The sequence below is a fragment of the Candoia aspera genome, chromosome 1 (genome assembly GCF_035149785.1).
Source record: "Candoia aspera isolate rCanAsp1 chromosome 1, rCanAsp1.hap2, whole genome shotgun sequence".
In the NCBI taxonomy this organism is placed as follows: Eukaryota; Metazoa; Chordata; class Lepidosauria; order Squamata; family Boidae; genus Candoia; species Candoia aspera.
The window spans coordinates 244825231-244852476 of record NC_086153.1 but is presented as its reverse complement, the minus strand read 5'-3'; the positions used below and the strand labels follow the sequence as shown (position 1 = coordinate 244852476).

Below are 27246 nucleotides of genomic sequence, written 5' to 3'. Positions count from 1 at the left end.
TAACTTTGAGGACAGAGGATCTCTTAAGTTCCTCTCTCCCAGTTCTGAATATTGCAAACATCGCTGGTACTCATTTGAAAATGAAGTATTGAAACAGCAGTGACAATCTGCATGTATGACTGTCTTGCTTTTAATGTTTTTCTTGCCCTCAGTGTAAAATAACTTCTCTAACAGATGGCATAATGGATCAAATAACTTATAAGAAGCTTACATACATTCTTGGAAGGTTTGCTAAAAAAAGAAAAGACGAAAAGTCATCACTTTCTAATTTATACACAAACACACACAGACAAAATAATTTTAATGGAGTCCAAGAATATCTGTTATCAATGGCCAGAGAGAATTAGTGGACTAATTGCATAAACGGAATTTAATTTTGAAGCCATGTTTTGTGAGAGTCCCCTTATGTTACTGTTGGAGTAAAATAATGAATAGATTTTTTGTGCATTTTTTAATTAAATAGGCAGGAGTTCCAAACAGATATAATTCAAAAACATGCACACACATTACAAATATAACATTAAAATAACCTGCAGTATGTATCATAAAATGAAATGTTGTCTTGTTTTTTAAAATTTCATGCGGTATTTCAAGTAGGAAGCCCTTTAACTTTTAGATTGCATTCAATGTAACATTAGCAGAAGAAGTACAAGAGGTGGTGTTGCATGTTACATTAGCGGTTGTGTCTTCCCCTACTAGGACAGTTAGCACAATTAGCTGAGCCTAAGAAATAAATAAAGAATTGCAAAATCACTTTTGAAAAGATTGGTACAGCGGCTTGGCCAGGCATTTGCACAAGTAAAACCAAAATACTAGATTAAACATTTGTGCAAAAATGAAAGATTCTATCTGCAAAGTAGACTTTTGTGCTATCAGAATAGCATCATGCAATGCATAATTTAGACTAAAAGGTTAAATAGTGGACTGCAAGTTGATTAATATTTTTAATATTATGCATATGTATCAATTCAGTTTTTGTACTTAGCAATCTTTACTTGAAAACTATTGACATGAGCTAGATCTTCTCATCTCAGTTCTCCTTTTAGTATGTGATGAGGTGAAATGTGTGATGGCTTTATGATTAGTAGATATAGCAGATGAATTTAATGAACCGTAGCTTTACTTGTTCTAAGTAAATTCTTTTACATTAATGTACAAATTTGATGAATGAATGAATGAGTATTGTTTAGTTTATTTTAGCTGGGCATGCATATTGAGAATATCAGTCCTTTAACAGAATATAGCCAGTGTTAAGTAGCAGTAAGAAATGGGTTTTGGGTCATAATTATTCAGCATACCCTCATATTATGGAACTAAATTGGAGTGATAATAGTGCTTGCATGTAATATGGATATCAGATATCACATGAGAGAATGAAAAAGGAGGCATTTCTATTTTTTAGCACAAAACAAGGAAAAATATAAGATAGAACTGATAAGAAATTGATTGTAGAGGATTTTAACTCTAGAGATATAGTTGGATTAACCTAGATTTTCCTTTTCCTGATATATTAATATAAAGTAATAACTGTTCACTGAAAAAGCAGGAAGAAAATCCTACTGTTTCTTTTGTGACTGTATCAAAAGAATGGCTAAAGAATGCTAAACAGACTTATTGCAAAGAATGTTGACTGTGTATATTTAAGTTCTGTCCAAGCTATTCTTGTTGATGTATATAAGAATGTAATTTTGAAAGGCTTGTAACCCACATATCTTCATTTGTTTTGTCATTTGAAATAAGCTTTGACATTGAGATGGGATTGCATTTGAGAAAGTTATTTTTGAACTGATCAGTGGAAAAATAGTGCTTGAAAATTGGTACACAAAGCATATACTACTAAGGAAAGATATTTCATCCTTGTTCCCTCCTTTTGGATTTCTTATGGTTTCTCTTCAGATTTTTTTTTTTGGTATGAACAAAAATTAAGAGAGGAACCCACTTTGTTTTAATTTGTCTTTAAAATATGGATTTATTTATTTAGCAAATTAATAGGGTCGCCCATATCACTGAACATGACTCTGGGCAGTGTGCAGCTAACAATTAAAACAACGTCACACCCATTAATACTCTTAAAACAATAAACATAGTACAAATAAATAAAAAGCAAGATTGCAGGAGAATAACAACCATCTAAGCACAATACCAGAACCAGTTTAGCTAGAAACTGGGAGACTGTGAATTCTAGCCCTGCCTTAGACACAAAGTCAGCTGGGTGACCTTGGGCCATTCACTCTCTCTCAGCCCTAGGAAGAAGGCAATGGCAAACCACTTCTGAAACCATGCCAAGAAAACTGCAGAGACTTGTCCAGGCAGATTCTGAGAATCGGACACAACTGAATGGATTTTAAAAAAAGGCACAATACAACCATCTCACAGACTTCCCATGGGATCCCTATGATTGCTGGAAAAAGCACATTTTCAGGGCTTTCTGAAAGGCTAACAGGGATGAGGCTAACCTTATTAAATATAAAACAGCAGAAGATTAAGGCTAGTAACATTAGTTGAAAGGTGGTACTAGGGCAGGAAATAATCTCTCCAACACTGAGTTTTAATGTAGAGTCTCTGTGAGTGTGCATGTTTCTGAATAATGGAAATGGACAATATCAGAACTCAACAAATGTGAGATTGCTCTAAATAATTTGTATTAGAGGAAACACGAGAGCTTCACACTTCATCTTAGAGACTGTACTTCTAAAGCTCAAGAACCAAACACATGAAGAGGTAATTCTCTTCTTTTCTGTAAAATTTTCTTTAGAACAGTGAAGATAGTGCCTAGTAATGAATATAGATGTGGATTTTTAATTTTTTTTCCTCCTAGGACTTCATAACTCTTTAAAGCGAACAACAATTAAGTGCATTTATCTTTGGCTGGGTGCATGGTGCCAGGCTATGACTGTTCTTTTAATCTTATGCTAAGGCACGTGATTGAGGTGCCCGTAAAATTAAATAATATGTTGGTCAAATTTAGTGTTTATGAGTGGGTGGGCTCATTTAATTTTATCTGTAAGTTATACATCAAACATTGACATTTGCAAATAATGGCCATTCATAGTAAAAAGAACTCATTTGTCATCTGAATGGCATCTTCTTTTTTTATGAATTCTTAGATCCTTGTAATCAATCTGTCTGCTTGGCTTTTCAAGAGAGAAAGCTGTTAGCACTTGTTTTATGTGGGATTATATTTCACAGATGAAACTTGCACTTCTGTCTTGCCTGGCTAGAGTGATGCTCTTTGTTTCTGAATGCAACCTCTTTCGCTGGTAGTATAAACCAGTGGGAATTTTGTAGTTCATTATACATTCACCAAAGGTGGGAGGACTATCTTATATGCTTTAAATAAGACTCTAATGTAAGAGAAACTCTGATGTTATTTTGTTTTTCAGAATAATTGGAGAAGCTAGAAAATTATTTTAATAAAAGAGATATATTAAAGAAAACAGTGCCTTTGTTCCTTTGTTTTCTCATGTTAAGTTTATAAAAGGCAACTCCTATAAATGCAGCCAAAGAATTTCTATGAGTTCTTTGGTAGTATTTATGTCAAGACATTGATAAAAAAGTATAGCCATGCCAAAACATTGCATTCTTTTTCCCACCCTAATGGATTTGTTATATAGAATTAAAATATAAATGGTTTTTCTTCAGATTTTTTTTTGGGTGGGGGAGGGTTATGAATTAAAATTACGAGAAAGACTCGCTTTGTTTTAATTTGTCTTTAAAATATTTAAATAAAAAAAGGTAGAAGGATGTATTTTTTGTTCTGGTATTATTGATCAAACATCAGCATTGAAATGCTCACTGAATATATTTCTGGATTACTTCCTCTACATTTAAGAGGATTTTAAAAAATTGTTCTCTAAGAAATATTGGAAGAAAAAAATCTTGTATCTGAAAACTTGTTATTTTATTTTATTGCTTGAGAATCCTAAGTGAGAGGTATTTTTCTGGTTCGTTGAAAGCATTTTATTCTTCACCGTTTTTGTTTGTCAATAGAACCATTACATTAAGCACAGTGACCGTAATCTTGCATCTAGAATCCAGGAACATTGTAGCTGGGAATGTGCCAATAGAGAGCCCAGGACAACCCATTGCCAACAACCTGCTGGCTGTTACAAGTGTTCACTTCTCCCACAGGGTCCTAGTACTGGGCTGCTTTCAAACACTGATATGCAGGGGTTTGAAGTGGTAGGCACTAAAAGAAGGTCTTGCTGACTAGACCAATTCTTTTGCTGCTTTTGCTTCTTGTGCTGGAGAACTGCAGGTGTCCAGCTTTCTAAGAGCAAGGCCTTCAGCTGAGAGAGGTGCCCAGTCTTATATCAGCCCAGCCCTCTACAGTCCTGTGAGTCCCACATACTTCCCTATTTACATGACTGCAGCTGCTGAGATCAGGTTTAAACAAAAGAGATCAAGAAGATGACAGAAGCAGCCATTCTGAAGAGGGAAGGGAAATTGCTAGGGTGAAATTAGATAATGTTGAGTGGTTTTCATTGTATCTGCCCCACAGTAGGGTAATGCTTTATCCATTCTTTACAATGTGCATTTCCGATTATAATTGGAATAATGGTATAATACTTTCCATAATCATCATCTGATCTGAGTTTTTGATAGATCACTTATGATAATAATTTTGTATTTTGGTAACTTGATACTGTGTCAGGAAGTGGCAGCCCTGGTCAATCTTGCCTGGGCTTGAAAGCTAAGCAGAGTGTGGCTTATTCATTACTTGGATGGGAGATCACTATGGATTGTCAATGATTTAGGTTAATCGGAAAGAGACAGAGGCAAATAATTTCTGGATTGTTGCCAAGGAAACTACATAGTTTGTCCATGAAGTCATAAGGAGTCAAGCTTAACTCAGAGGGAACTGTTCTATAACTGCTTAATGCTAAGAATATTAGCTGCCCTACTTTAGTTGAAGTTCTTATTTCTGTATAATATAATGGATTTTATTTAGTATATTGTATATCATTAAAACAAAACATTTTTCTGGCATTGATAGTCATATTTTGTTGTGTGATTATCCAGATCTCTTTAAGAACCTTTGTCTAAGGTGCAGAGATTTTTCTAGAGGAAAAAGAATGGGGGAAATATGCATTTAACAAGCACCTTTCTGATGATATGATTTAATATCACAATTTACAGTTCTTATTTTGCTGAAGAGTTACTTATCTGAAACTCCCACATGATTTTGCTGCATTTGAGCACCCATACTTTCATTTAAAAACAAAAATTACTACAAGCCAAGTCTTAATAGTCTCTGCAGCAAGGTGAGCTTCTTCTCTTTAGTGATATGGGATGGAAAAGCCACCAGCAATGTATCTATGTATGTATGTGAGTGAGTGAGTGTGTGTTATCTGTATTGTATTAAAAATATAACTGACAATGAATGTCTATCTGCTGTTTTAATAGCCTTTTTAAATATGGCGATATGTGCTTCAAGCTAGATGAATGCCCATGTACTTGGAAAGGCAAAGAATATTTTCCTGGGGACAAAGTAATTTCTTCTTGCCATACCTGGTGAGTAGAAATCATTTCTTTTATTCATCAATGTTCATCTTATATATACCTTCAGACTATGATGTTTCTGAATAGCATTTTTTCATCTTATTGGTCTTGAATTCCATTTGTACTAATACACATATTTAAACAAGCTTTTAGTGGCTCCATAATGGATTAGAAAAGGATGAATACAAAGGGACTACAGTTAAAATATTTTATCAGGGTCATGATTCAGGAGCAGCACCTTTCTCCTTCTTACAATACTCAATATAAATCCCATGGATGAAAAAAGCCACCAAAATGATTTGGGGAAAAAGAAAGGAAAAAGAAAGACTGGTGAAACGACTTACAAGCATCAAACACATGGTCTCCTCACCAAGCTTCTCAAAGTCATTACTGCCAATGCTATTTTGCTTTATTATTATTTTTTAATTGTACAATATTGTGTTACATTAATATGTAAGTTGTAGTTTACCTCCCAGATTCCAAGAAAATGTGAGGCTAGTAATTTTTTCCAAGTCAGTCCTCATTCATATTTGAATTCAAAAGAGTTTTTTGGCATAAGCATGTAATGAAGAACTTACCTAATTTTATCAGCATTTTCCTAATTTCACCCCTAATTTCACCTGCACTTTCACAGACATCCCAGTTTTTTTAAAAAACGATCCTAGCTGTCACCATTTTTTTCATAAACAGTTTCATATAGGTTTATCAACCAAGAGCTGAAGACTGCTTTTTCTATAAACCGTATGAACAATTATGTAAACATATAAAATAGCATCCCATCACCAGGACTGACAGGAATGTATTATAAGTAGTAAGGCATGGCATTACTGCAACCCACAATATGCATGAAGCAGTAACACAATGCCATATTTCAACCCTCAGTTCCTTGTTTTTCTGTCAAACTTCCATTAATTGGCTCTTTTTATTCTGCTGGGTAACCATGGTCCTGCACAGCAGTACCAAAGCAAAAATAATCCAGGCTGTTCCAGTCAGCACTTGTCTGTGCCTTGTCTGGATGTCTTTGCCCACTCCAGCCTTGTGCTGACTGACTGAACCTGCCTCTTGTCAGGTACTCAATATCTGCTTAGAAGACATTTATTGCCTTTTCGCTGACTGGTGAAGCTGACTTACAAGCCATCTCCACTTGGCAGGAAGGCAAATGACCCCCCAGATACCTCACTTGTTCCCAAACTCCTGTACAGATGTAGCTATCATTGATGGTTGGCCTACAAACACAGAGAAAAAGAAAACCCTGCAAGAACTTTACTTCAGGGGGCTCTTAGCAATTCTGAAAATAATAGGCCATGGCTTTCAGCTTAAACAGAAAATGTGTTTGCTGAGAAATCTAAACATAATTCTTCACAGGTAGTGCAAAACAATAAGTAGGTTGTTGGTTCTTGTTGAGAAATGAATCTTTATCACAATATAAACTTCCAGTTCTCCTCCACTAATGGGTTGAAAATTAACTTCAGGTCTTACATCTGAACTAAATCTCAGTATGTTTTATGGAATTTTCAAAAAGTTTGATAAAAAGTTATTATGTATTATTACTATTGATTGTTCTTACATTTTACCCATGATGCAGGCCTAGGGCTGAGTGGTCACTAAATTAGGTTACATTGAGTGTTGCATGTGATGGTAATAGACTCATTTTTCTTATATAAATAATACTGAGAACAGCAGCACCTGTATGTCTGCTGCTTTGCAATATGCCAGGTCTGTTTTTAAAATCATCCTGCTTTGTACAAACTGTATGACCATTAGAGGCAGTGGGTGGAATCCAGTGGCTGGTTTTTGCTAGTGGAAGTGTCTTCCCCCATGGCTATGGAGGGAGAGCAATGTCACCTTCCCTGCTGCCCCCTATTCCATGGCAGAGTCTGCACTGAAGACACCCCCCCCCCCTCCTTTGAGGCAGAGTTTTGGGACACAATGGAGGCTGTAGGGTTGAGAAGCAGGAGTAGACAGTCAGCATGTGGGGACTTCTGCTCATTTGCTGCAGGATTCAGCTCAGTGTTTGGAACAATAAAAAACAAAAGAAAATAATCAACTAAAGGAAACAAGACATGAGCTTGGTAACACTCATACAATGTAGTTTTTTTCTCCTTTTGACTGTCATGTTATGCTTTTGTGCTTCTTCTTTCTTTGCCGTCCTATATTTCTTTGGTTTATTGTTAACTGTATATCATTATTAACAAAATAAGTTCCTTTGACATGAGACATGGAAGCAGCAATGGAAAGAAATCATGAATAATTCATGTTTCCTGATCTAATCATATCAAGGGGAAAGAGACAGGTCTCATGGCAAACTGTATATTCTGTACATCCAGTGGAAAAATACATGCCATAAATCAACACATTGAAAATTCATTAAAGAAAAAGCTAAAATAAAAAATTGCTGTTTCAGCTATATGAATTAATGAATTTAGTCTTACTTGTTCTTTGATCTCTGCTTCCATGCCACTAAAATGTATTAAAATAAGAATCTGAACTAAAATTATTGTTGACAGCATATGCTGCATAAAAGTTGTTGGGCTAGATTGGCAAGAAATAAGCTAGTTGCCTAATAAAGTCAGTCTGTACATTGCAATAACTTTTACATAAGGATTTAGCTTCTGATGTAAGATACATACTTAATATATATGTCAATTCATTCAAATGTTTTATTCTTTTGAATGTGGGATGTCATGATATCACTGATTTCTCCCATGACAACATTATGCTAGAGTCAGCAATCTATTATGGGCATAAGAATAACAGTGTTTAGAGTCATTTGTCATTTAATTGTAAGGTGTTCTGAAAATTAATTGCTTTAAATATATAGATCTTCTCTATTTAAATAAGTATCAGCTTAGCTGCATATACAAAAATTTTGTTTTCAAACACAATTCTGCATCAGAGGACTTGTCAGTAATTTGTAGGAAGATATTTTGGTTTGATAAGAAGTTACCAGAATCACACTATTTGGTTATAGATTACATTTATAGGTCATGGTTTATATTTGATGCTGTAACTATTGTAAATTTACCCTTTTTTAGCATCTGCAGTCATGGCTTATTTGAATGCAATTTCCATCCATGCCCATCAATGTGTACTACATATGGAGATCGCCATTATAGAACTTTTGATGGTCTCTCTTTTGATTATGTTGGAAACTGTAAGGTTTACCTGGTTAAGGTAAGACACTATTTTAAAGCATCTTCAGATTTTAACTTAAGTATTGTGCTCTGCAATTAAAAAAAGTCTAAAAATTTGTAAATTGAGAAGGGAAACCATAAAATTTTATTACTCATAATGAAGATAAGTTTGTTCTATTTAAACTTTAGTGACTATAATTGGTCCTATACATATATGGATATAGTGTATTGAATGCAATTGTATGTGGTAATAATAGGTTTTAATCAGTCAAAATACAGTCGAACAGGTGAAATAAGTGATTCTTAGGCTACACTAAAAGAGAACCAGTTTGGTATAGCGGTTAAGGCACCAGGCTAGAAACCGGGAGACTGTGAGTTCTAGTCCCGCCTTAGGCACAAAGCCAGCTTGGTGACCTTGGGCCAGTCACTCTCTTTCAGCCCTAAGAAGGAGGCAGTGGCAAACCACTTCTGAAAAACCTTGCCAAGAAAACTGCAGGGTCTTGTCCAGGCAGTCTCCAAGAAATCGGACACGATTGAATGGATTAAAAAAAAGACTACATCAAACCGTTATGTAAAAGACCAGGCAGGTGTCTCCCAATCCCCAGGAGGAAGAGAATGGCCAAATATCAGCTGACTTGAATCAATGGGAGGAAAAGCCTAGAATGTAAACACTTGAACAGACACAGAAATATAGCCATTGATTCAGCATCAGGAGCATATGCTGGAAACAGAGCCCTTGGATGTCCTGGTTACGGCCCCAGGAACTGCTGCTGTCCTTTTTCTCTCATTGCTGTTCTGTTTCAAGGTTCCAGGCACACACACTCAGACACAGTTACTAAGGTACTAAGGAGTTGAAGTATTTACTACAGTTTAGGCAGATAACAGCAGACAGGATCATAATTCAAATACCTAGCAGAGAGTACTTGCCTGAAAAGTGCCAATTACATCCAAGAAGAAGAGAGTAGTCCAAATATGTTCCAAGAGTCACAGAATGCCAAATTGGGTAGTCAGCCAGTCTAAGAGTCAAGCGTTCACAAACAAGAGTCATGAATTGGGATTCCAAAGAGTTGTTTCCAACAAAGACTGAAGGCAAAGCGGCTACATAAACCTGTCTGCAGACAGCTGGCTGCAATTACTCAGGCCTCGGCCTTTGCATAGTGAGGAGCCTCACTGAGGAGTGTTGCTCTGCTTGTCACTGTATATGTCTAGACCTGGGGCTTAGGGGTTGTGCCTCATCATCTAACTGTTCCAGATGAACAGGAGATGCCTGTGGCTGATCAGCCTCAAATGAATCCTGGCTTAATGATTCCTGAGGCTGACCATCCACAGGCAAAACTGGAGCAATATCATCAGAGCCAGATTCTGAATCGTGGCTCATAACAATTGGCTTCCTCCTCCTTGTTTATGATGGAACGATGGAGTAGGCATAACATATACGGCTGCAAAAATCCAAAAGAATGTCCTCAACAAGATGGCAGCAAAGACATATCCATAACTCTAATTCATTGCTACCATCTAGTGGTCCTCTCAAGTTTCCTAGCCAAAATAAAATAAGCCTAAAAAGAATGACTGTCAAATGGCTGAGTTAGAAGATGAATACTTTGGGGGTCTGAAAGGTGAGTGGAGATCCTTGCAATGCTCACACCCTGTGCTGCTCTGGCAGGGAAGAAGTAATATGTGCTATCATTTCTATGTGACTCTTGTCTTTCCTTTCACACTCCTGTCCTCAATCATTGCTGCCTGGAAGGAGGTCTTGCCACTCCAGCTCTCACACCAATGGTGGGCTCCATCTGAAAGATTTTGCTTTGGGGACCAGAAAGCTCCACTCATTGGCTCACTGATATCTTAGACTTGTCAGTAAGAGGTTGTTGAGTTAAAATCATGCATGAATTTAAGTGCTGAATTAACAATCTTCTTAATGGCTGATTAATGATATTGGGCATCTTTCTTTTTGCTGCATCATGTAAGTAGCTATTCCTGCATCTTTTGCAGAGATGGTAGAGAAAGAAGAGGAGCAGGTAGGCTGAACAGTTGGAGAGATCTAAGGTGTACTTGATGTTTGCAAATTGGAATCAGCTACCTTATTATTTTTTTCTGCAGAGTTCCTCAATTACTAGTTTCTCAGTCATCATAGAAAATGTTAACTGCTTTAACATTGGAATCATTTGCAGAAAGTATGTTTTCATTAATGTTGGAAAATCGTTCATAATATTTGATGATGACACTGGAGATCCGGTAAGCTATAGCAGAACGGAAGTTAAGATGTGTAGATGATACTGTGTTACACCAAACACTTAAACCTAAATCACCCTCATTCATTTTCATATTGCATGATAAATGCTAGCTATCCTTGAACTTCAAGAAACTCTTAAAAGTTAGTTATGCTTGCTTATTTTAGTCATCTCTCCTTTTCTGACCATTAAGAATACATCCCCCTTCATGAACGATACCTATATTCCATCACACAATACATATTTGCTTCTTTTGTTTTGCATGTTCTACCAGCATCTGGCATCATTTAGTGGATGTGTTCTGAAAGTGGCTAGAAAAAGGATAAATAGCTTACAGAGGAAGATAAGTGGATTTTGCATTTTAGATGTATGTCCAAAGCCCTTTTTAACAAGTCTAGTGTTTCTTGCAGTTCTTATCGACATCAAATGTTTCTAAAAGTAGAGCCACGTAAGAAATAATATGATAAACCTAGACAGAATCATAAAAGGGTTGTTTTCCTAAATATATATTTTACAGGTCGTTAAAAAGCTTTCATTAAATGTTCATTGAATGCATGCCTGATGTTTAACAGAGTCATCTGAGTTACATAGACAAACTGCAGCAAGTGTATATATGGAAGGCTGGATTTTACACAATTGTTCATTTTCCTAATGAACACATTACAGTAATGTGGGATCAAAGAACAACTGTTCATGTGGAGACAGGGCCTCAGTGGCAGGTAAGACAAAACTGCTCTTACATTTTTAATTCCTTATTGACTTTACTGGGAGAGATTTACATTTCTGCATATATCATCCACTGGAATAAAAGGAATTTCAAAGAGTGGAAACTTGGGTTGTGTTTGGTGGTCTTGGTGGTCTATGGGTTGTAGCGGCCTGACATGGCTGCTATTCTGTTGGCGTGAGCCAGCATATGGAGTAAGTTTTTTTTATAAGAATTTTATTAAGTTTGAAAAAAAATGATAAAAACTACAAAAAAACAAAAAACTACAAAGAAAAAAACCCTAAAAAGAGTGCAAAATGCAAGGAAAAGGAATTTTAGAGATTACATAAAGTGACTTCCGACTTTCAACAACAGGAATATACAAAAATTGCCATATTCAAACCATTACTCTATATCAAACCCAGCTCACATTATTTCTATAAATCCTTCCATTAGCACGTATACAAATCACTAATACAATTGCTTCTTCCCCTTACAGAAAAAACGGAAATAATAAATAAATCTATAAATCAAATTCCCTCCCTCCAGAAAAAAAAAAATATTTCCTTCCTATCGCTATTCTATATATTTTTTCCACTATAACAAAAATCAAATGATAGAAACATAAATTGTCTACTTTTTAAATTAATAATACTATAACACTTAACCCTATTAAACCTAAAAACCAATTATTATTCTATCTTATAGGTGTCTTATAAATTTTATAAATCAAACAAACCTTTTAAATGTATGGAGTAAGTAAAAGGAGAAAAACAGCTCAATTTTGGCCTTGAAGGGCACTGTGCTGTCATGAGGGCTGATGAGCTGAGCTGATGTTTTTCCTACTGTTGTAGCTTACGTTATAATGAAACTGGAATGGAATTATTATTATTATATTTTTGTCTCGCCTTTTTTATATATCACTTAAGGTGGTGAACATACCCAATCCTCTTGTCTCCTATTTTCCCCACAACAGCAACCCTGTGAGGGGAATTGGGCTGAGAGAGAGTGACTGGCCCACAGTCACCCAGCCGGCTTTCATGCCTAAGGGAAGATGAGAACTCACAGTCTTCTGCTTTCTAGCCCAGCACCTTAACTGCTACATCAGACTGGCTCTCCATTTTTGTAATGATTGTTTTTGTCATGATTCAGAAAATTAAAATATAACCCAGATGATAAACCAAGGGAAAATGGTGTATTCCTATCCCCAGAGTTAAATATTCATTTATTAAAAGAATGTTGGTGGTCAAATATTAATACATTACCTGCCTGGGGCTTCTGTGATACTTGTACCAGGTTCAGCTTTTAATTAAGACGATATTGGTTGTAATTTGAAGATGTACTATACAAATTAGGAAAACAATATACGTCATTTGATAGGTTTTTCTCTCACTGAAATATAAAAATTGTCTATCATGCATTACAATCCTTTAAAAATACTTCTGTGATATAAAACCACCTCAAATTTCTTACTAGAACAAATTAGTATCATGCTGGGCAACAGGTTCTTTGAGAATCTGAGCCCACATTTTTTGATACACACATCATTTTCATTTAATCAGTTTTATTCAAAACTGATTTATTCAGAATGTATTTATTTACTTATTTATTTGTCAAATTTCTCTACCGCCCATCTCACATACGACGACTCTGTACAGCTTACAAATAATAGAATGACAAATCACTAAAAACACTACAATATAAATATAAATACATATAAATACAAATATAAAAATACAGAAAATATAAAATATAAAATATAAAATTCAAGATGGCAATAAGATCATATCCTTGGCACCATCACCATCACCATCTCCCCTCCCATCCCAAGCAAGGTGGAATAGCCATATCTTAACCCACTTCCAGAAGGCTGGGAGAGTGGGGGCCTGCATCAGCTCTGGGGGTAACTTATTCCAGAGGGCAGGGGCCACAGCAGAGAAGGCCCTCTTCCTGGACCCTGCCAATCGACAATCCCGCATGGGCAGGGTCCGTAGCATGCCCCCTCTGCCTGACCAGGTGGGATGGGTTGATGTAATGGGGGTGAGGTGGTCCCTCACGTAACCTGGATCCGTGCCATGTAGGGCTTTAAAGGTGATAACCAACATCTTCAATTGGACCCGGAAGCAAAATGGAAACCAGTGCAGCTCACGCAGTGCCCTCTTTGGGGCTCCTAAAACTGCTTGCACAGCTGCATTCTGCACCAGCTGTAGCTTCCAGATACTCTTCAAGGGTAGCCCCATGTAGAACGCTTTATAATTTCCAGGACTCAAGTTGATCACAGACTGCCATAAACAAATACATGTACAGTCATTTTAAATGTGTTTTATGACTGTTGGTCTTTATGTAACAGAAAAGGAACATTGCATGCATAATTTCTTAATGTAAGAATTATGTTTCTTTGTAATGTATTTTGAGCACAATGGCAGCCATTAAAGAACAGCTGCTTTACGTAGCTTTTTTTTTTTATATAATGAAGCATTTCTGACGGGTACAGCAGAATTCTATGTTACTAGTGTGGAAAATAGTCATGCAGATCTTAGGGTTATAAGTGACTGTAATTAAGAACTATTAATTTTGCCTCATTTCTAGGGTGAGCTGACTGGATTATGTGGAAATTTTGACTCCAAAACAATAAATGAAATGAGAACTCCAGAAAATTTTGAGTTAACAAATGCACAAGAATTTGGGAGCAGCTGGGCAGCTGTTGAGGTAACTCATTGGAGAATGGTCCTTCATTATATTGTTCTTTCTCATCTAAAATTAAGCACCAATAGTATTTATTGTTTTTAAAAAGTGCACCTTAAAAAAGGTGCCTGATATATATGAATAAAAATACTTGGAGGGAGTACAAGGGGAAAGAGAGTGAACGCTCTGATTTTGTCACTGAGCAACCTCTGAAGTAAGAAGACGTTACCAGTGGACTCTGTTTCCCGTATGATGTTAACATCCTGATTTTTCTATGATTGTGCACATTGCAGGGAACCTACAGTACATAGCCAGAGAAGTCTCTTGGCTGCAGAAGTTATTCTTCCACTCATGAAGGAGGGTGGAAACAAGAGGCAGAGTGAAAGTAGAATGCCTGAGTTCATATAGACCCCTTGCATGTTTATTCACAGATGCAGAAGGCTGGAATAAGCTTGCATGCTGTTGGTGTAAACACTGCAACTAAACAAACTAAATTTGGGTTTAAGAACTATTCCTCCAAAAGTAAATTAGTGTTCTTTACTGTTGCAGCTTTGTGATTTTTTTTTCTCGTTTAAATCTTAATGTAATCATGGATTTTTGACTGCATGGGGCATTTTCAGAAGGCTAGTTATGCTTAAGATTAGCTAGGTTTCTTTTTCTTTTTCTCATATCATCCCTTTAATTTGCTTGACATACTATTTCTTCCTCTGCTTCAGTGCTCTGTATAATATTGCTTACCCAGAAAGGGAATTACATGCTGGTTATGCATGTAAGTTGGCTTTTCAAACCACCAACATTCTTTTACTAACATGTATTATAGATTTTTGGCAGCACCTGTAAAGGAATTTTTGTGTATGAGATCACAGCACCATGCTTTTTCATGCTTTCCATGATAATCTGAAGAATTAGAATTATACCAAAGAATCACATTCCCACAGAAATTAAAAATATGACACATTTTTCATGATTCCACATTCCAACATTTCCACAACATATTGCTTTAACAAAAGATGTGGCAATATACCAATATGCATCTAGTTTTGGTGGTTGGTAGGGATTTAATATTTCCATGCTGCAGGTAGTCAGACATTATCTGTTCTTTTGAGATTCAGTATCTGATTCAGTATGCAGTTGTGTCTATGTCCCCCTCCTAGGATGTGTACGTTACATATACACTGTCTTAGAGTATACCAATTTTTGTTCATTATTCTTTTACTTTATGATTTTGTTTTTGGATTCAGTGTGTTGACAGCTCTGATATTCGGCATCCATGCATTTTAAACCCACTCAGAGAAGCATTTGCGAAGAAAGAATGTGGAATACTATTAAGTGAAACATTTGAGTCATGCCATCCAGTGGTGAGTAGCAATGAAGAAAAAAATGTTAAGAGTGTAGTACTTAAAATAAGATATAGCCAGGTGGTCCAAACACTGCTGCTTGAAACCAAAACCATTGATATTGGGTGTCCCACAAGGTTCCATCTTGTTCCTCATGCTATTCATCCATATGAAATCACTGAGGGGAGGTCATCTGGAGGTCATCAGGGGAGGTGATCTGGAGCTCTGTTTCTCCTTATCATCCAATTCCAAAGAAGCAAATAATGTACTTCCTTCAATAATAGGGTGGAGGATGAAGAGCAGGCTAAAATTAAATCCAGACAAGATGGAGATTCTGTTCATAATAAGAAATTGGACTTAATGATGGAAATTAAGCCATTTTTTATGGGGTTGCACTCCCTGTTGAGAGCAGATTGCATCTTGAGACTGTTTCTTGATACTTCACTGTCACTGGATTCACAGATGGCTGCTGTGTGAAGGACCACCTTTCCACAGTTACATCTCATATGGCAGCTACATAATTTCCTGAGCAGGCTGGATTTGCTGCCTTGGTTACATCCTGTTTTGATTAGTGTAATGCACTCTACATGTGCCTATCTTTGGCAAATATCCAAGAGTTACAGTTGGTATATATAATGTGTTAGCTAGGTTTCTAACTGATGTTATATACAAGGGTCATGTATACCAGAGAGCCAGTTTGGTCTAGTGGTTAAGGTTCTGGGCTAGAAACCAGGAGACCGGGAGTTCTAGTCCCACCTTAGGCATGAAAGCCAGCTGGGTGACCTTGGGCCAGTCACTTTCTCTCAGCCCAACTCAGTGCAATGTAGACTAGCCTCCTCATGGTTCACCCCGGACAATGTGACTTGTCACGGCTAAATAGTCTACACATCTGGCTGTTGGACCTCACAAGGATTTCTCAGCAAGAAAAAGCAGCATGAACACTGAACTGATGTCATACAATTAAAAAAAAATCATTTATACCCCTATGCTGAAATAAGTGCACAAGTTGCCAGTTTTAATGGATGACAACTTAAGATGCTAGTATTGACCTTTAAAGCCCTAAATGGCTTAGGGCCTGATCTAAGAGATTGCCTTTTTCCACCTCTGACCAGTTATTAAGTTCTGCAAGAGATGTCCTTTTGAAGATACCCTACTGTCAAAGACTTGTTTTCCTTTCATGTGGAAGTACAGTGTATTGACACTTATTTCAGAATCAAGTTTTATTTATTTCATTTATTTAATACATTTCTATATCTCTTGCTTCCAGTCAAGCCATCCCAAGGAAAGAAAACATGTAAATGATTGACCTACCAGTTCTAACTTTCAGCAAATGCAGTGACTCTATGCAGGCCTGAGCAGAGATCCAGATTTGAAAAGCAAATCTGATGCACGGCAAGCACCTGTCAGAAATACTTTAAACCAAACATGTCTTTTCCCTGGGATTGCCATCAGCTGCAAAAGCAGCCATTCAAGCCCAGGAAAAGATACAGCTACTTTAAAGTGTTCCTGCCAAGGTGCAGCAGCATCCCCACAAATACAACATGTCACATTTTGTCTTTTGAATCCAAGTCTCTGCATAGTCCTCTATCATTTTTAGGATGTCAGTAATCATTATGCAAGCATATTTTCTTACCAATATAGAAGTTTTTTTCTCAGTAATAATTTACCTCATTTCATAATTCAAATAATACAAACATCTGAATATTTATGTATGTACAGGACATAAATTAGAAACTTAAGCATTCATGCACAAAAGCATTCTACTTCTGTTCAGGAGTAGAATAGAAGAACTCACTGGAACAAAGGTTATGGGAAATGGTTACTACTCAACCCCCCTCCTTCATCTCCCCCCTTTCTCATTTCTAAAGTTTCCCAGCATCTGAAAGCAGATTTTCTTTGGTGAAAGTGGTTGCAAAGAGAAGGGGAAATTGGCTTAGGGTACCTCCTTCCCTTAGTTAGAGCATCTGTGGATTGGAATTCAGAGAATGTTCCCACCAGCAGGAGAAAATGTAGGATTTGACTGTAGTGCTGAATACAGATAAGTAATAAATACTAAATGGCATGTTTCATAGACATGCTCCCTAAAATTTAGTTCAGATGCTTGCTCTTTATATATAAGCCAGTATTTAAGTAGGGGATGATTTATTATGGTAATCTTTACATTTTTAGGTTGATGTCACTTGGTTTTATTCAAACTGTTTGACTGACACATGTGGTTGCAACCAGGGAGGGGATTGTGAATGTTTCTGTACAAGTGTTTCAGCCTATGCTCATCAGTGTTGTCAACAAGGAGTTACAGTAGACTGGAGATCTCTTAGACTATGCCGTAAGTATGATAATCAGAATGAAGTTACAAACTTTGCCAAGCCATACCATCTCTTTAATTTTTAATAAACAATGTATTTAAAGTGGGCAAATTGAAATGGAATGAGGCAGTTTGCTTCTGCATCCATGCATATTCAGTTAGCTTTTAATTGTGTAATTTTTCTTTCTCACATTTAAGAATTGGCTAAAACTCCCTGCACTATTCTGAATCAGGCATGTTAAATATAGCACAAAAGGCTCAGTCATAGTAACAAACCCTTCCTTCCATCCATCCATCCATCCATCACAAGAGGTTGAAAAGTGCTGCTCTCTGCTGCATTGACTTGTCTACACTACCAGAGATGCACCTTCATAGGCTTATGTATAAATATAAAATTTGCAACCATAGGCTGCAGAAAATTTGCCCATTTCTGATTTATATCCAGAATTCTGTTCTCAGTATCAAATGTGATTGTTATAAAGTGAGGAAACACATTAAAAGGCTGATTTTTTATGTCTAGTAGGTCAAACTGTAGACATAGCAATAACTTGAATAATATCTTGCAAGCACACTATAGTCTGAGCACAGCTCTTTTTTCTTTTTCTTACATCTTGTACTTGACTGATGGGTTAAAATTATATTCAGCACTCAAGTCTTTGGAGAATGTCTCTAGTTGCTATTTCAAGTTCAGATTATTATTCTGATACAAATCTGATTTGTGTTCATAGATGATTGTGATATTATTGTTTGCTATAGGAAGGACAGCTACACTTATTACTATCCACTAGAGGTCATAAAAGGATAAGTATTTTTCTGTTACAGTCAGTGAAAAAAGTTTATTTCTGCCAGCTTTCATTTGTCTTCCCAGTCTGGATGAAAGCAAAATGGGTTTGTGTATACATACATACATTCTAATTGTTTGCTTTTATTTTTTATAGCATATGATTGTGAATATATCAATAAAGGTAAGCAATGATGGGAGAACTAAGTATTTTTCCTTCTGTCCCCTTCTATATTAGTAATACATTGTGCGGTGCATTGGAATATGTTATTATTTAAAAATAGTTATGTGTGTAATTGTGTTAATATGGTGTTGAAATAGCATAAATGATCTATCAGGCAGTCTGATTGACAGAATTATTCCTTGCATCTCAGACCAAGTTACATTCCTATACTCTTGACCAATCAGCTTTTATTTTGAGAAGTGTATTAGGTGGAAAATCAAGGAGAATATAAAAATAAAGGAAGAGCTGAGGACACCATGAATATCTTCAGTGGAAATAGTCTATAGCAGTGTTCTCAACCTGAGCAACTTTCTGCTCTGAATAAATAATATTTTATCCTTAATGTTTCGTGCTTAAAGTTATTTATTCTTTTGATTTCCATTAGAAGAAAGGATATATTGATTCAGTTCAATGCTTTAGTACTGATGCATTTTGTTTCATGTATATTCTGATTTGCCTGTTCGGGAATTACGCTATGTTACTTTTTTTTAAAAAAAATCATCACTATATATTGTGATTGTATTATTTATCATGAACCCTTTTTTTTGCCATGCAGTTTTTTAGCCTACTAGTAGCACATAGTGCCTTTGTACTAGCCATTTACTTCCTAAGCAGTTACAAACATTCTGTAATATCATAGAAGCTCAGTCAATATTTGGAAGGTCCTAATTTCAAAAAAATGAGTCCAGATATTTGCCAAGTTGAGTCCTCTGGACTTTTATGATAGTCTAGAGTGCGCTACAGTTTTGATTTATACTTTTTCCTTATTGCTGTTACATTCTTAAAAGTATCTGCATGCCAAGCGTGTGTGCTATAAGATGTTCAATGTGGAACTGTGAAAATATTTTACAACTGAAGGGAAGGAATTAGTGTCACAGAAGTTTCATAATTAGAAGCAAATAATCTCTTTACCACTTTAGTTAGTGGTTTCTGTTGTAAAGATCCTAATGAATTGTAGCCCTCATGAAATGTTGCTTGGCTATATCTCTTCTCGGACCTATAGCCAAGACCATTCACCTTCCTTTGGGGTCTCGATATGAGGAAGCAAGCAGGTCCAGCAGATGAGGAACATGTACAGGTTTACTGCTTACCACTCCCAACATTTGGAAGGTGTATTTAGAGTATGTAGCTGGTCCTTTTGTGCTGATTTTGGTTAAGTAGGCAGACTTTCTTTTCCTTCATTCCTTACTTACTGAGTTTCACTTTTACCCTTTTTTACCCACTTGAATAATGTCTGATATAATTATCTTTCAGTATGACAGATGAGGATAAAGTTCAGACAAGTCACTTATGAAATCAAATTTGCCAGAGTTCTGTAGTTCTAACTTAATGTTTCTCTAGGATCCATAATATTTATTTGGTAATGTTTGCTAATGATGGTATTTTCTTTTCTGCTGCCAGGCTGACCAGTAAACCAAGGATACAGACATAGATAGTACTCATCAGAAAATGTAACTTTGTTCTTTCTTGACAGTTCTGGGAAAAGGTCCCTACAAATTGGTTAGCTACCTGGATGGAGAAACTACAATTGCAGTGAAACTGCAAGATGGTTCTGTTTTCACAGCAAGAGAAGATGACTTCGCTTCAGGGGATACTTTTACCTTCATGCTAACATCAGCGATGTATAAGCCCAAAGCACATGGTAAATCCAGTAGCTCTGTAAAGTAGATGCTTTAGATCAGTGTTGCTCAACCTCAGCAACTTTAAGATGTGTGGACTTTAACTCCCAGAATTCCCCAGCCAGCATGGGGAATTCTGGGAGTTGAAGTCCACACATCTTAAAGCTGTTGAGGTTAAGAAACAACATTTTAGATAATACTTACATTTAAAAAAATTCCAGATGCTGGTTCACAAACATGAGGAGCACATTATAATGGTCATGTTGTTTTAATGAGCATTCAGAGACATCTGACTGGTTATTATTGGTGACAGAAATACTGTAGATGGATTTTGTTTGGGTCCAGCAAAGCAATTTTTGTATTTTCACAGCCAAATTAATGGAAGTGACTTCTGCCACTTCAGAACTAGAGAGTTTTGTAACAGAAGCATTAAATTTTCCACATCACCTTCAGTGGTTTCTTGACATGGCTGTCTGCCAAGGTCTCTACTTAGTGAGTGGGTTTTTACAAGGGAATTGCTGATTTATAAATAGCGTGACACCTAGCTTTCAGATCAACAAGTTTGTAAACACAGTAGCTTTAATATTCCCTATGGCAGGACAGAGGTAGAAAAACCTAAGAGGAAATCTGGAAATTGACAGCAGCTGGTTGGCTGTAAACCTAATGAGATACAAACAGGTCAGCTGAGGTTACATTGTAGTGGATTGGCAACTAATTGAGATTATGGTTAAGTGAGAAGCTACAACTGTACAAAAATACAGTTTTTTATGATTGTTGTAATTAGTTGTTTTCTTACACTAAAATATGGACTTTGTCAGCTCCTTGGGATTACTCAGTTAGATGGATGTTTTAGATGTGTACATGAATTTCCACATTTCTAAAATGCATGTTTTAACCCTTTTTGCCTCTGTGCCTTTTGAAATACAAGCAAAGATGTAAATGTGAGCATCAGAATCAATGATAGTTAAATTCTAATCTTAACATCATTCTTATCATAGAATAAATGCCAACTTACCCATAAAGTACTAACAGAGAAGAAATAGAAAGGAAGCATATTGCTGAAAAAATCTGAAAAAAGGGATATTACTACCATAATGATAAAAGAGAGTCTATTTCCCATCATCAGTTAAATGAACATTAACTGAATATTTCTTTTTATGAGTAACATTTATTTTTGGAGTACTGCTTTCTTATGCCATTTCTGGAAAATGTATTTACTTCTGATAGAAAACCAGGACAGAGAGATATCTCTCCCTGATCTAGCACATACTGTATATATGGAGAGATTAGAACATTGCTGTCAGCATGGCCCAGTGATCATGAAAGAGCTGCCTTCAGGGTCCTGAGATAAACCTTTTTAGCTACATTGTTTGAATATAGAGTTTGTGAAGTTAATAATAATTCCAGATTTGGTTGTCAGTTATTGGATTTTTTTTTCTGGAAAATCCACTATTGGAAAGTAACCTACTCATTTTCATTTTGAATGTTCTGTCTCAACATTCTCTTCATAGTCTCGATTAGGAAAGATATGGAGCCCTTGCATTCACCAATCTTTATTATGATTCAGTGAGATCATAACAAGCAAGCAATGATTGCTTATGGTAGGATCACTAGATTTTCAGCTTCAGTACTTAAAGAAGAAAATATGAGCTGCTGCTCTGTATTTCTGGTTCATACAATAAATACATTTTATTTTGGGAAATTATACAGTATTCCAGGATTATGAACAATGCATCTCATAACATCTGTTTAATGGAGGAGGACAATTGATTTTACAGTAGTCTTAAGGTTACGTTCAGCAGAATAACGCAGTGTGCAGTGAAATAATATTTGGGACAAAGGATGTTCAGTTAGGTCACAATTCTATCACTAATGAGCATTACTTTAAATCTTTCTTACACGGGAAATCAGTGTAATCATTTTTAAAAAGGAAGTGAAAATTTTGCAGTACAAGTTTTGCAGTTCACTTTTTTTTTTTGAGTAATGTACTTGTTGAGCATGGGGGGAGAGAATGGGAGTCTTAGATTCTTAATAAAGTGTAATTTTGTTAAATGTCATTTTCTTTACTTTGAACTTCTTAATTCTGTATTTTCAGAAATTCCTAGACTGAAACAGTGGCAATTTATGGGTACATAGTTTTGGGTTAAGTTGAGCTTGACAGAATTTGGCTATATTTTAGCAAAATAATAATCAAGATAGCTTAAATAGTTTATTATTACAATAACAGACTAAAACAATTTAAATATAAAATAATAATAAAATAGATACATCAAAATCAAAACATAATATAGATGATTATACACACAGACACACACTCTCACACACAATTGTATTAATGTAAAACATTACTGGCCTTTTCCCTGCTGAAACAATTGTTTTTGTTCCATCATAGCTGTATATACTATAGAACATGGTTATACGACCTGAAATCACCTCCTGATAGGACATTTTTAGTCCTGCCAAAATTGTTGTAACGGGGGAAATATACCCCAAATACCTCTATAAAAGAGTCAGTGCAGCAGTACATCCCCCACAGTTTTGATTTCACCCTCCCATAGGGACAGAAACATTGTTCTTTAGAAATGCTACGAAAACTTCCCTCCAGAAAATCAGATTGGATGACATTACAACTGGCCAATGTAAAAGTTCTAGTGTTTTTGGATGCAGTCTTAAAGAAATAAACAATGGGACTGAGTTCAAGTAAGGGGGCACCTGGCTGAAATTATTTTGGAGGTCAGAATCTCTGGCATGTTGCTTAAAAGATAATTTGGCCTGTTCAACACCCCACTGAGATCAGTGCATTAAGTGAAATTCCACAATACCTTAGGATGCAACTAAGTACTTTCCATCAGGAATAGTGGAATTTATCTTAGTATTAAATTTATTTTCAGCAAGTCAATCCTAACACATACCGTTTGCATTTGAGTTTTAATTGATGCCATTCCAACCTCAGCCTGAAAGACTGAGTTTGGACACATCATGGACTCAGAAATAAACCCCTTAGAAATCGGGATTGAACAGCCTCAAATGCCCTTGCTGTCCTTAGAGACACATATTTGAAAGCCATAAGATAGCTATGCTATTCCTTCAGCATCAGATACTTTTAGTTCACCTGGTATATAATTATCTCCTTTTGTACAGAACAACCTTAAGCTGAAAGTGACACTTCTTGTTACCTTCTCTTTTAATGACTGAATTTGGACCCTCCAAGTGTATGGAGCATGAAAACAATTCTGAGATATTTAAAGAACTTAACCTGTTCAGTAACATTCCCATTAATTTGCCATCTATGTTTATATCTAAGGAATCTCTTTGAAAAGATTATAATTTTTGTTTTTTGATAGTTAATAGCCAAGTCTATGCAATATGAGGCAGTTGATTAGCGCTCTCCTCCATCCTATAGGTGAAATTGAGGTAATGGCTGCATCATCTGCATATAAAAATAAAGCACCATGTCTGTCAACCGGGCTTAGCAGTGATGTTCCAGTTTTGTCAGTTTTGCCACCATATCTAAAATTAAATAGCAAAGGGGCTAAATTACACCTTGAAATATACACTACAGCAGAATGCTGACCTTGGTTGTCCAGCCTAATCTGGATGTAGGTATTACCATGCAACATTTTAGTAAGTGTCAGCAGCCACCTATTAATGGAATTGCAATTGAGAAATAATAAAGGTCCTAGAAGCTAATCACCATAAACTTATGCTTGCCCATTTCATCATATTCCTTCATTGTTTTTTGCTTTTCAGATCCACACCTGGTTTCATTGGAAGCAGCTGACAGACCAAATTATTTTCTTTATCTAGCTTCTAACAGTACCCTTGTTCTTTCCAAGTGGGAAAGAAATGAACATTTTCAGAACAGATCAACATTTGCCATCCACAAAAACACATGGTTCTCAGGATATAGTTCTTTTGAATCATTTGCCATACCAGGAACATTCATCCACATTTCAACTTCCTCTGTGACTGCTGTTAAATATCATCATTCTGAGGCATTCAGACTCTCTACACTTTTTAAACTTGTAGGTAAGTAGTTGAATATGAACACACTGGCTGTATTTTTGTATAGTTTTGCTATACTTTATATGAAACTCCTGTATTAAGAAAATGAAAACTATAAAAACTTTCAAAGAGAGCAAACCAATATCATTTATTCACTGAAGTGCTTATTTATGTGATGAACCATAGCAGGATAGGTATTGATAGCCATCCAAAGGTTACTGATGTTTTAGCAGCCATAGTTCACTTGATCAATTGAAGAATGCTGGGAGTTGTAGTTCAGCATGTCTCAAGGGCCGGAAGTTCCTTGTTTTTGTCTCAGAGTATAATTACTTCATTCAGAATACAAATTCATCCAGACTGTAGTATAATGTCTGCTTGTGTTATGAATCAAGTGTTCTCAAAACATACCAGCTGTTTTGTAGGCACATGTGCTACAGTTTTGATTTTGGCTACATGGCCAGATCACATAAGATGCTTTTTGTTTGCTGAATATATTCTCTGCAACTTTCTGGATTATGTGGGTTGCTCTCACCCATCCATATCTAAAATTCTTTCTTGTTCCTTTTGGAAAGGGAGCAGCTGAATTTCAGGGGCCTGGAAATGATCATTCTTATGGAGCCACATGATTCATTTAATATAATCTATATGCAAGAAATGTCTTTTATTTGTGGGCAACCCCCCCCCCCCAGAAAACATTGTTTCATGGACACTTACTGATTCCAACCTGGAGTCTGGAGAGTTTGACAGTCATTAATTATAAAATTAACATTTAAGCATGACAATAAACATTTCTTAATTTATGCACAGCACTGTCTATGCTCGGTCGCAATGTAAACTTTAATAGCATGACAATTAATGGGATAATACAGTAAGTTTCATTTAATGTGGATCCTAACATGGCAAAAGTACATAGAATTGTAGGGAGAGGTTTTTTTGTGTCTGCAGTATATTTGGGTACAGCAAAATATTTAAGTCACTGCACTTCATGCAAGATGGTACAGCTCTTAAATTGCAAACCCTTAGTGATAAGTGTTGACTTTCTAAAAAGTATTTTTAGGATGATTGTGTCAGCTGCTGTATTTAATTTAAATACAGATGAAGAGAAGAAAACCTTTCCATCTTTCAAAAAATAGTATGATTCCTGTTCCCCAGAGTCCTCCCTCAGTTACTCTGTGAAGGGATTGAAGACTCTCCAGAGCAGATCTGTAGAGGCTGTAGGAGATGCAGGTGAGAGGAGACGAAAGGGAAGCAAAATCTTGCTGATGAGTTAGAAATTCAGTAGTATTGAATTTGCTGATAGTAAATCAATCTCAATCATTGCGGTCTATCAGTTCCCAAACTTCTTCAGACACTTGACTGAATTAATTCAAAGTAATCTGTAGCATTCAAGACCTCCAAGAACTGAAACATTTCATGAGCCTCCCCACCCCCAAAAAGGGAAATTAGAGACTGATTGGTAATCATTCAGATAAGATGAGGCAAAGAACACTTTTTAAAAATGTTTTTACAGTTGCAACCCAGTTGAATAAGACACGTTATCTATCCTTTAGCCAAACTTACTTCGAAAAGAGAAATATACATATTAAACGCTTCAGAGTTTCAAGGATTTTAATGTTCTTGGACTGAGCAAAGTGATTTCAATCATAGTTCAATAGAAGAGATATATCCACAGCCTTCCCAAAGCTGTGAACTTCCCAAATTCCCAGATATCGTGTTCTTAATACTGTCTTCAAAAAATTCAGATATGTGCTTTTTAATCAAACATAAAAAAAATGCTGCAAGAAATGAGATTTAATTTAGGTGACTTCTATAATAGAAGGGGTGAACTACATGTATTGAGATATTCCTTGTTATCAGAAACTATTGAATTAAAGGGTTAGTAGTAGTACTACTAATATCCTTACATTTGGGTCATATTAAGATTCAGTGAAACTGTTGGCTGGCATACTTCAGTTTCATAAAAACAGTATCAGATCTTGTCACTGCCAAACTTGTCTTCTGACAAATTCCTTTAATCAAAGTGTTATTGAATGGCAAAACAGATAAAGCTAATGATATTATCAAGATAGGGATTTTTGTTAATTTGGGACATTATTTGGACCAAACACAAATGTCATGCTTTTTTATCTTGAAGAGGGAAAGGAGAAGTTGCAGTCTCCAGTGGTTTCCAGTGGTCTCCTAGTGGTTCATTTGCAGAAAATGGTGTGTCTTTTTTAAAGGGAGAAGCCTTTGCCTTCCCATCCTGTCAAAGAATCCTATCCATGCTAGTGGAAAACTAAAACAATTCACATCAGCAAGTAAGGTCATATCAAATGATCACGAGGCATTTCATTAATCACCACATCTGTGGATTTGGGTTTCAGAGTTTTATAAGCAAAGCAACATGGGGCTTGAATCTTTCTCCAGAGTTCTTTCAGAAGGCTGAGCTAGCTGATGCAGGCTAATTACATGATCTAAAAATATAGCAGCATTTGTTAATGGAAATGTTACACCAGTTCTAGAGTGCAGAGGCAAAGGCAGATTAAATTTCCTGCTGACTATCATAAATGCTTTGCATATTAGATCAGAACCTTTCCAAGTGAGAACTGCTGTTCCTGAACATAAATATTGGGAGTGGGATAATAGGTCATTTAATCTTCCTTCTCCAAAAAAGGCCTGCACGAATTTCTTCATGTTCTCTGAAACTTACCAAAAACCTTCTAAATACCAAAGAACCTTTGA

General features: G+C 36.1%; 1 protein-coding gene across 1 annotated transcript in view; it reads left to right on the top strand.

The window, feature by feature from the left end:
- The window catches only part of OTOG (otogelin), a 95156-nt gene that overhangs the window by 32051 nt on the left and 35859 nt on the right, over positions 1 to 27246 (top strand). Inside the window, exons 24-33 of the mRNA XM_063317904.1 lie at positions 5407 to 5514; positions 8538 to 8676; positions 10737 to 10871; positions 11440 to 11586; positions 14160 to 14279; positions 15497 to 15613; positions 17762 to 17918; positions 18836 to 18862; positions 20376 to 20543; positions 24271 to 24549. Coding sequence (XP_063173974.1) covers positions 5407 to 5514; positions 8538 to 8676; positions 10737 to 10871; positions 11440 to 11586; positions 14160 to 14279; positions 15497 to 15613; positions 17762 to 17918; positions 18836 to 18862; positions 20376 to 20543; positions 24271 to 24549 — 1397 coding nt within the window. The remainder of the gene's footprint in view (positions 1 to 5406; positions 5515 to 8537; positions 8677 to 10736; positions 10872 to 11439; positions 11587 to 14159; positions 14280 to 15496; positions 15614 to 17761; positions 17919 to 18835; positions 18863 to 20375; positions 20544 to 24270; positions 24550 to 27246) is intronic.